The following is a 10,874-nucleotide window of genomic DNA, read 5'->3' as shown; positions in this document are numbered from 1 at the left end:
ATTTGCTGAAAGTTACTTACAAAACAGCTACAGGCACAAACTGAAAGAATGAAAATAAATAAATAAATAAATAAATAAGGAAGCTAATGTTTGACAGTGCACTGCAAAGGGTGGCTAGAATGAAGGGGAAGACAGTGACTCACTTGGTTAAATTGTGAAGCGTTTTACTCATTTATGGTCCTTTGCATTTGGATAAACAGATCTTTTTGCAGCACAGAATTTGAAGTCACATATAGCTTCAGTTTGCCCTTCGATATCAGGGTGACTTCTGCAAAGTGTGAGTGTGCATGTGATAATCTCATTACAATTACTCTACTCCACTAATACTGTAAACCAGAAGAATAACAAGGATGGAAACAGAGCATTAACAGAGAACGGAATGAAAAAAACATCACAATTAGAACGACAATAACAGAGGAGCCTTGCTTGGTTCCTTTTCTTTGACACAGTGTAACAGGTTGATGAAAGCTTCTCCGTAGCTGACACAACAGGCCGACTGTACAAATCTCACATCTGTCTGATTAGACTTCCTTTGAGCATTGGACATAATGCTTTTTAAATAGATCATATTCACACTGTGGCCATTCTTCTCTGATGTCATGGTCTAGGTGAGGAGCACATTTAGCATTAGCATATTAAAAAACAAACAAACAAACAAAAAAAAAGCATTAACATTTCACAGCTTCACTACTGATCAGCGACTGAAAACACAATGAACAGTGAAAATCCAGTGAGCGGTGCACTGGATCATATTTCATTTTAAAACACATTTGATAACCATTAACTACCGTTACACAATGGCTAGCATTAACATTTAACCGTTCCCTAGTTAACTTTGTTTCCAGGTGTCTTTTTAGTTGGCGATAACCTTGAGCTACTGTTGGCTAATGCTAAAGGCTAAGTTAGCATTATGCTACGTACTAGCCAACACTGCCATTTGAGAGCATTGCATGACGCAGTAAAAATGTAAATTACATCTGAAATATTACTCTGTCTATTCACAATTTAGAATTTGTTGTAAATTTATTCATCTTATTTGGAAAATTTCATATACATAAAAACAAATACACTGAAACACACCCAAATTTTAAAATCTTCCTATTGGAATTTGAAAATATTAAATCTTTAGAATTTATCAATAATAAATTTTTAAAAAAGCTCTAACACCTTGGCTATTTATAAAAAAATTCTTTAATATTGTCTGAACTCTGTTGCATTTATTTATTTATTTACTTTTTTATACTATTATTTGTATATCATGCTTTGTATCTTTAAATCTATGCATTATTTTCTTAAACTTATATGTTCAAATGCTTTTTCCCTTTTGACATCTTGTTGTTTGTTCAAATTATTGTACTGTACACTCAAATGTTTTCAATAAAGTTGGGAAGTTGGGAACTCTGTCTTGTTAGGTTGCTGTCTTTCCATCTGTCTGTACACAGCAAAACAGTGACTGATATTTTCAAATGAATTTACATCTTTATTATCATAACGTGAACTAGGAAGTGGTTTAATGCTAATATAAGCTATCATCATGTCAGGCAGAATAAATATGTTGTTTTGCCAGCAGCTAGAACATTACACTATTACTATCACCATTTGATCTTCTCACTTTGAGTATGACATCAAAGGAAAACGACTGCTGTGTGAATGTGGTCAGTTTGGAGTTTTGCATTATTAAAGCAGAACCAGAAAACTGATCTGCACTTTGTGTTGGATTTGAACAGCTACCCTGGAGAATAAAAGACTGTGAATGGGAGTATGAAACTGTGTCCACCTGTATGTCTGATCGTCCTCTGATATAACTTTCTTCCTCTGACAGAAAAATTCACACACACAAACAACAGAATATCCAGTGACATGCTTCACCAAAAAGCACTTCAGAAAAGTCCTTTAGCCTTCATATGAAGCACATTCTCATCCCAGTGTTTATTCACTTACTGATATTTTCCTCGTCTAAGAGTTAAAATCCAAAATAAGTTGAACTACTTTACAAGCCATCTGATTCGCTTTTGCTGACTTGGTTAACAATGGAAGTATCTTTTTGGAACAAAACCCCTTCATTTGAATCATCATAGACTTTTTCCATCTGTGTCCAGTAATCTCTATTCAATAAGGACATTACTACGTTTCATCTAGAATAGCTCTTTAGTCCCTGAGCACCTACCATCATTGCACATAAATGTTCAATAATCCTTTATTAACTAAATAAAGCTATCAAAGCATCTCCTACTTATGTACTATGACATCACATCCCCACATATGGTATGAGTGTTCATTTTACAACTAAAACTCAACACCTAATTCATACTCAGAAACATCCTGAGGTCCATCCCTATGCTTGAAAAACAATAAATACTTAAGACTATCAGCTCTAGTCGGTGTATTTGGAAGGAGGCACCATCCTGCGATGAGTGTTACAAATGCCCTTAAGTTGTACGTTTGCTTGGTTTGTTGAACTTTTCACCAGTGGGGGAAGAGACAATGAGCCTCAGCTCATTCTAGTGTTCGTTGGACAGTAACCCCTTGGTTGGTGTTGACCTTAAGCGCAGCCCTCTTGTTTGCACTGAGAGCACAGTAGCAGCAGTACAGTATGGGACTCAGCAAGTGTGTTTATGAAAACCAGCTTTACAGGGATGGCTATAAGCTTTGCAACTGCATCTTATTAATGCAATAATAAAATGTGCTAGAAAACACACTGATGAACACAGCAACTGATCAGATTGACTTTTCAGTCATTTACTGTAATGAGGGTTGATTGTTTTCAAGATCCTACAGTGACAGTCATTTATGTAGTTCACAGTAGGGTAGAAAAACAGAAAACCTGGACTGGAACTGAGGACTTTTGTTTGATGGGGAATGACATGCAACAAATGCACTTCAGATCTGAGAACACTTGTATCTTGGTATATACACAGCCTAGCTAAAAAAAAGGCCCCCAAACAGGTTTAACACAGCAAATGGTGAATCTCTTTCATTTAGATAATTACTGCAGTGATTAAACATCTGGTTCCAACCAGCTCTATATATAAAGCAGGGTGGTCCAAAAACAGTTTTTTCAGATTCTCTGGATTCGAACCCTGCATTTGGTTCCATATGTGGCCAAATTACTTTGGTCCAAATTTTATGCAAATTAATTAATATTTAGAGGTGTCACAGACAGGTGCAGATGTCTCTATATACTCTAACAGAACTGTCCAAATGAATAAGGCAGATTAGAAGAATTTGTAATTTTATTCTCAAAATCAAACTGACACTCACATAAAAATGTTCCTTAAAAGTCCAACAACCACTGTTGGTTTATTGAAATGACCAAAAATGTTCCTGTGTTCTTTGACAACTTGTTGCCAGTACTGTTTGTGATCTGCATTTGTTGTTCGGCTACAGTTGAAGTCTGGAATAAGCTCCGCCCCTCTGTCAGTGACATCACTGACAGCTTTAGTGGAATGCCCAGTTTTCTCCTCCTTCTGAAAGTCTGCATCATCAGCCCAGTCTACTGGAGGAACTGTTCAGAATGTTTGTGGCAGATCCAAAGGTTCAAACAAACGCATGGTGCTGGTGGAGACAAAAGCCCTGATCTGCTTCCCTTCAAAATCTGATGGATGAAGGACATCCCAACGCTTTAGAGGAACCAAAGAACCTGCATTTAACATCATGGTGTCCACCATCAGCTGCTTCTGCTCTGGTGTCACACTGGAGTCACAGAATGGACCACAACCAGTTCTACACTCCAGTACCACAGATGTGGGCGGAGTTACTTCATCCATATATTTACTCCAGTACCACAGATGTGGGCGGAGTTACTTCATCCATATATTTACTCCAGTACCACAGATGTGGGCGGAGTTACTTCATCCATATATTTACTCCAGTACCACAGATGTGGGCGGAGTTACTTCATCCATATATTTACTCCAGTACCACAGATGTGGGCGGAGTTACTTCATCCATATATTTACTCCAGTACCACAGATGTGGGCGGAGTTACTTCATCCATATATTTCCAGCTGAATCCCTCAAACCGTGGTTTTGATAGTACTGCTCTTCTCTTACAGCTCAGCTCGTCTATGCTGAAAATGAACGATTAGTCCATTTCCAGGAAACTTCCAGCAACTTGTGCAACCTCTAAAACATCTGCTTTTTCTTCCAAATTTTTTCCTAAATCATCTTTTGAATGCCAAAACCTAATGCAGGGTTCTAATGGAGGTGATCTGAAACTGTATTTTTCACCAGGATTGTTGGACCACCCTAATGTAAAGTGTCATGAGATGACTTTTGTTATGATTTGATGCTATATAAATAAAATTTGATTTGATTTATTCTTCAACTGCATCAAGTTCTTTAACCTTAACTGCTGCAGTGAGTAACTTTTTATTTCTTAAACAACCATCCATTTGAATAAGAACACAAAGATTTGACTGTGTTTCAGTGGAACAAAAAAAAGGTCATGTGGTCTGATGAGTCCAGACCGACCCAGACCGACCCAGTTCCGATGTGATGGGCACATCAGGGTGACAAGAGAGGTGGATGAAGTGATGAGCCATAATGCCTAGTGCTTACAGTACAAGCCTATGGGGGCAGGGTTATGATCAGGGGTTACAGTTACAGGTCTAGGTTCAACAATGTTAGACGTCCATAAAATGATAGAAATAAATGTAATGGCATGGCACACGCTTATGGATATGATAGATCAGTGACTGGGCGCCATAATAATAACAGCTAAAGGTGATCTGGTGACTATGGATGTTCATTTTTTTGGCCAGGCTGTGTATTTCCTCCTCCTCTGCTCATGTATTGAACCACTGAAAGCCTCTTCAGCAGAATGAACAGAAGAGCTCATTACAACAGTTTCACTGGTCCTTCATAGGTTACGAAGCAGTTTTAGAATTCAGCTCAAACTTTTGGTTTTGGAGGTTTAGGACTTTGCAGAGACAGGTTCTCCAATCTGTCATAGACCTGTTGGAGTCCTACTATTCTACTCAGCGTGTCAGGTCTTCTTCTGATCACACATTGTTAGTGATTTCCCACACTCCTTCCAACCAGTGTCACCTGTAGACTATGGAGAGCACTGTCCTGTCTTTACATTTGGCTGATCCAAGACCTTTTATTTCAATAAGTCTCTAGTTAGCTTGCTAGTTAGCTAGCTAGCTTATTTACAATATTTGTTTCTGAATATTGTTATGTGTTTGCTGCATATATGTATCTGGATTTTGTCATTTGTATTTTGTTGTCCTTTGTTACCTGCCCAGAGACTATAGATGCAAATTACCAATTTTATGAAATGGATATCAATGGCCAAAAAACAAAACCTCCAATCTGCAAATTTTTAGATTTTGAGTTTTCACATTAAATGGTGAGAACAAGGATGACTCCACATTTTCAGTCTATCTGCAGAAAAATCCCACCCTTTCTTACGACATGAAGGTCACCTGACAACAACAACAAAGACCGTACTATAATAAAACTAGAAGCACTCGGAGAGCGAAGACCTCCGCCAAGGCTGATCAGTGGCCGCCCACGTGGGCCCCCCCACCCCCGATCACCCCCAAAAGTTAATCATTTCTTCCTTATCCCATTTCCAACAAACCCTAAAAATGTCATCCAAATCTGTCCATAACTTTTTGAGTTATGTTGCACACTAACGGACAGACAAACAAACAGACAAACAAACCCTGGCAAAAACATAACCTCCTTGGCGGAGGCAACTAAACCATCAATGAATCAGATTGTATTTATATAGTGCCAAATCATAACAAAAGTTCTCTCATGACACTTTACATACAGAGTTGGTCAAAACCAGACTCTAAGCCAATTTATAGAAACCAGCAGAATCCTCCAGGATCCACATTTTTTTTGTTTCCTGAAAAAAGTAATTTTTTCAGATAGGAGGTTTTGTATTTTGGCCATCGATATGTTTAACCTTTGAACATCCATGCTTTTCATGGATTCCAAACCCTATCCTTAGTTTAGGATTAGGGTAAGAGTTTAATCTGATCTTTGTATAAACTGATGTAGTTTATGTTCTGTAATCATAAAGACACAAACCAGATCAAATACAGTCGAATAAATGCATTTTAGCTTTAAACTCTTTCTGTTATAAAAAGGGTAGTTGGTGACTTGGTGGAAGTTAAGTGGATAAATCTTGCGTTTTTTACACTGATGTTCATCAACGTGCGTTGTCCTGAACGAATAAAAACAAAGTACAGTATGTACTAAGTAAAGTAAGGAACCCCTGCCACATATGAACTGCTCAACAGTAGACAACACCTCAGATTACACATGTGAATGTAAACACACAGCATGAATTTGGAAGCAGGACATTTCTGACACCCCAGCTGTCATCATAAACCCACAAGGAGCTGGCATAGCATGGTACAGTACTGAAACCCAGACATGAGTGCAAGTTCATGCAAAAATGATTCAAAACCAAAAAATTCAAAGAAATGCTAGCACTAATTATACAAAAGCAACAACAGGGAACATGTTTCGACTTGAGGCCTCCTCCGCATCGCAGTGTTCCCAAGGTGGTGTGTTTACAGTTTTATATACAGAATGATCAGCTGCAATAAAAGAGTTAGGGGAGAAAGCACAGCAAGCCATTCCTTAGCAGTCAGAAGGGAACTTGTTGGGTAATTACAGTAGTTTTTGTATACAGGACAACAAACACACTCGCTAATTAGACACATCTTGCTACCTGCAAGGTGCGGCGAAACTTTTTTTTTTTTTTCACATAGTGAAATCCTGTTAGATTACAGCATGCATTAATCTACGTGCTAATGCCAGGGGAGATTTAGTTGTTGTTACTGATTCTTCCCAGTTGATGACTGTATGTCCTTACAGGATGGGATGGTCGTCTCTTTCCCTCAGTGCTTCTGTACTCTCACTGTGCCTGGACACACACACACACACACACACACACACACACACACACACACACACACACACACACACACACTCTTAATATGCATCAATCCTCTGCAGTCTGGATGTATGACTTTGCAAAAGCATAATTGTTCATATAAATGACTATATGGCGATGTGCCATGGTGTCGCTACTTCTGGATGGAGAGTTGTAGAAGCCGCTCAGTAGTAAAAGCCAAACAACTATATTACTCTCTGATGAAGGTACCATGCAAATGTTGAGCTTTTCCAGGCCAACAAATGAAGACACAATGCAGTGATAATTAGCTGCTACTGCTCTGATTACTGAAAATAAATGTTCTCAACACAACTTAATTCTGAAGTTGACTAAAACAATTATAAATGAATAATGAGAAGGGTTTTAGTTGCAATCATTTCATCTTAACTTTTAACTACCATTTTATCTCTGAATATGAGAATTTAAAAAAGGCTGATGCTATTTACACTCATGTAACCCTTAGCCAACCATGAGATTTGAACCTAGGTGTTGTACTGTAGGAAATTTGGATCTGACAGACCTGTGTTCCAAAGCAGGGCTGTCCAACTCATTTTAGTTCACTTCCACATTCAGCCAAATTTGATCTGCAGTGGGCTGAACCAGTAAAATAATAACAGAATAATATAAAAATAATGTCAACTCCAAACTTTTGTCTATGTTTTAGAGCGAAAAAAGTAAATTTACATTATGAAAACGTTCACATCTACAAACTATCCTTTTAAAAGATGTAAATAACATGAACAAACTGAAAACATCAGTGTAATTATAACAATATTCTGCCTCAGTTTATCACTTACACATGTACATTAGAACTTACAGATCACAGTGGATCTACAAACACACAAAACATTTAATAACAGGCAGAATATTGTTCAAATTGTCCTTACTTAATATTTCAAGTTGTTCATATTTGTTCAAGTTATTCACATTTTTTGCAAAACTATACTTTGTTTTAGTGTAAATACATGAAAATATTTACATTTACAAAGAGAAAAATGTGGAGCTTATGATAGTATTTGACTGGTCCTGCCCACTGGACATTGAACTGGTCTGAATGTGGAACCTGAACTAAAAGGATTGTTCATATCTTAGTGTAATTTTTGCATTTCACAAATTCATCCCCAGGGCCGGACTGGACCCTTTGGCGGACTGGATTTGGCCCCCAGGACGCATGTTTGACACCTGTGTTCTAAAACACTGCTCATGTTGTGGAAAAATCTATTATGTGCCAAACATGATGATTTTTAATATATTCCCTAAAACTAAGCAAGTACTTTTGGCACTGAACTCACAAAACAAAGTAACTGAAAAGTGTAGTGTAAGCTCTACTCTAAAACTACTCGATTTCATGTGGGAATTGAACCCTGCTCTCAACCTACGAAGTCACTGATGGATCTATTTAGTCATAACAACAGGAGACCTCTACAACCCTAAAATTAGAGACAGACAGAACCATATGGAAAGTGCTAATTAAAATGAAATGCAGTGATATTAAAATGTCCTTTGACTTGTGTTTCATTGTAGACCAAATGAATACAACATGTTTGTCTACTGTCTGTTTCATCTGTCACACATTCTACAGATCCGTTCCATTCACATCCAATGACTTCAAATAATAATGTGACATGAACAGATGATTGTAATCATAATTTGAATCAAAAACAGCATCCAGAAATGGAGCAAAAAAATCCATGTAAATCCGTGTATCATTCGTTCATTCGTTTTTCAATTTAAAAACAAAAAACAAAAAAAAACACTTGTTTTTTTGTTTTTCATTTTCAAAACCACAATGAAAATATGGTTTGATAATGATTTGTTTATCCATTTCCCGATTTTGTGCTCAAATGAAAAATGGAAAAAACGGATAACGACCGTTTTATCCAATTTTGCTATTTTCAATATAGTTCAGTTGTCTGACCCGGAAGTAGTCGCTACTAGGGAAAAAATAAACAAACGGAATTTTCCAAATTAACGAGATACTGTTTTCTGAAAAAATTTAAATTCGGAATTCCAAATTAATTTTTTGTGTGAATGTGATACGCTTCCGTACATATCAAACAGCTGCTTAATTATAGCAAAATATTCCTCCAGTCCAGCCATGATTCCGTTTATTTATTTTTTCCCCAGTAACGCCTACTTCCAGGTCAGATAACTGAACTATACTGAAAACAGCAAAATCCGATGAAACGGTCGTTATCTGTTTTTTCCATTTTTCATTTGAGCACAAAATCATGAAATGGAAAAACAAACCGTTATCTGTTTTTCATTCTGGTTTTGAAAATGAAAAACAAAAAAACAAGTCGTTTTTTTTTGTTTTTTTGATTTTAAATTGAAAAATGAATGAACAAATGATACACGGATTCAAAAATAGTCTAAATATTGCCAGTTTGTCAACAGATAAATGGGAAAATTATTGAAATGTTTAAAAAAAAATGTCCCTAAAACAAATATAGGAAGGAATTTGGGTCTATTTCTTATTTGGGGTTGTAACATTAAGTATAATTTTGTACACATACATGGGTGTAAAAAGCAGAATAATTGCTGTATGACTCTTTCCCCCGGGTGCAGATTGACACTCATTGCAACTATGGCCTTTTCCCACTTCTGTGTTGTGTGTATAATATTTATGAATTAATTACAATTCCTACTTTGTGTTGTTCATTCTGCTTCATCTGAAAAAAGAAAGGAAATAGTGCATGCTTATATAAATGGCCAAGCTTTATACATGACAAATAATAGTGCATTCAGTCTGTGAGTGGCATACTGTTTAACATTACTATGACTGATGGCATGCAGCCAATGACAAACAGGCTCACCTCTGTCTCCTCCGTTCCTCATGTTGGTCTCATCTTCATCTCCCCCATCGTCCACTTAAAAAATGAATTGAATTTAATGATGCACAGTGATGTTTAAGCAAGATATAAAGACTACATTAGACAAAAGCAGACACAAGGATGTTCTAGATAAGAAATCTGTAGTAGAGAGTCAAATAAAAGGTTGAATTCCTTAAAAGACCACAACTCAAACAAGCGTCTGAAGACTCATCAGGTTAAAATCTCAGACTTTTAAATAACAGGGTGAGAGGTAATACTTATATATATGTGATATTTATGTCACACTTTCAGAGAAAGATATGTAAACAGACTGTATGTGTTATTTTCTATTTGTGCTTTCTTTCTATTTTCTTTATTCTTTGATTATCCCTCTGGTACCACGTCCACCAAGGCCCTTACTGAGCACCAAGTGTGCCTTTTTGGCACATTTGTGGAATAATGTCAAAACATTTTTTCATAGTTTATTTTTAATTCTTTTACACTTTTTTCTATTTCATAAACTTGAGTCATAAATAAAAATACCAAATACTCAATAACTGTCACATTTTTTAACCCTTTAAATGCCGTGTTTGTAATGTAAACAAACCATTTTTTGATGCAAAAAAAATTAAAAATTAATGTTTTTTCAATATACTCCATAAAAAGTGGATCACATATTATTTGATTTTTTTATCCTGGCATATGTCAGTGATTAACAGATACATCGGTTAATTTGCATTATTATTTTTGGTGCTAGGTCAAATGTTCAAAAATACTAGCATCTGTCACCAAGTGTGCATAAAATGCACACCTATAAATCAAACTATTAAATACTATATACTGATTTATTTTTCTGCTCTAATTTGATTTTATTTTTGTAAATCCAGCTCAGTCCTAATCATACAGATCAAATGTTAGAAATAGTGCGTTTTATGCACACATGGCAGACAGATGCTAGTCTGGTCATTTTCTTTTGTTTACAATGTGCACATTTGAGTTGGTGGACAGAATTTTAAAGATCATGCAAAAATGAACAACTTTTGAATTCTAACCTTATTTAAATTGTGAAAAATAATATGAAGTTTTTCAACACGAAGTGCAAAGTGTGCCTAAAAGGCACACCTGGATACCACCGGGTTAAT

At 36.3% G+C, this 10,874-nt stretch overlaps 1 protein-coding gene and 1 long non-coding RNA gene across 7 annotated transcripts in view; both read right to left on the bottom strand.

Annotated features, from left to right (window-relative positions):
* Nucleotides 1–843: 843 nt before the first annotated feature.
* On the bottom strand, nucleotides 844–3,001 carry LOC115413269 (uncharacterized). The gene is made up of 2 exons (XR_003934443.1): nucleotides 1,400–3,001; nucleotides 844–990 (listed from the first exon to the last, which is right to left on the bottom strand). It is a non-coding gene; the product is annotated as an uncharacterized LOC115413269 (long non-coding RNA).
* A 3,146-nt stretch (nucleotides 3,002–6,147) lies between these two features.
* dtnbb (dystrobrevin, beta b) overlaps nucleotides 6,148–10,874 on the bottom strand; it is an 86,533-nt gene continuing 81,806 nt past the window's right edge. For 5 of the 6 annotated variants that reach the window (XM_030126005.1, XM_030126010.1, XM_030126008.1 and 2 more), the window contains 2 exons: nucleotides 9,736–9,789; nucleotides 6,148–6,889 (listed from right to left, as the gene is read on the bottom strand). In XM_030126005.1, the coding sequence (XP_029981865.1) occupies nucleotides 6,864–6,889; nucleotides 9,736–9,789 (80 nt within the window). In that variant the 3' untranslated portion in view covers nucleotides 6,148–6,863. Of the gene's footprint in view, nucleotides 6,890–9,567; nucleotides 9,592–9,735; nucleotides 9,790–10,874 lie in introns of all 6 variants that reach the window. The other variant, XM_030126009.1, reaches the window with a different exon arrangement.

This window comes from Sphaeramia orbicularis, chromosome 22 (assembly GCF_902148855.1).
Source record: "Sphaeramia orbicularis chromosome 22, fSphaOr1.1, whole genome shotgun sequence".
NCBI classification, from domain to species: domain Eukaryota; kingdom Metazoa; phylum Chordata; class Actinopteri; order Kurtiformes; family Apogonidae; genus Sphaeramia; species Sphaeramia orbicularis.
This window is presented reverse-complemented; position numbering and strand designations above follow the sequence as displayed.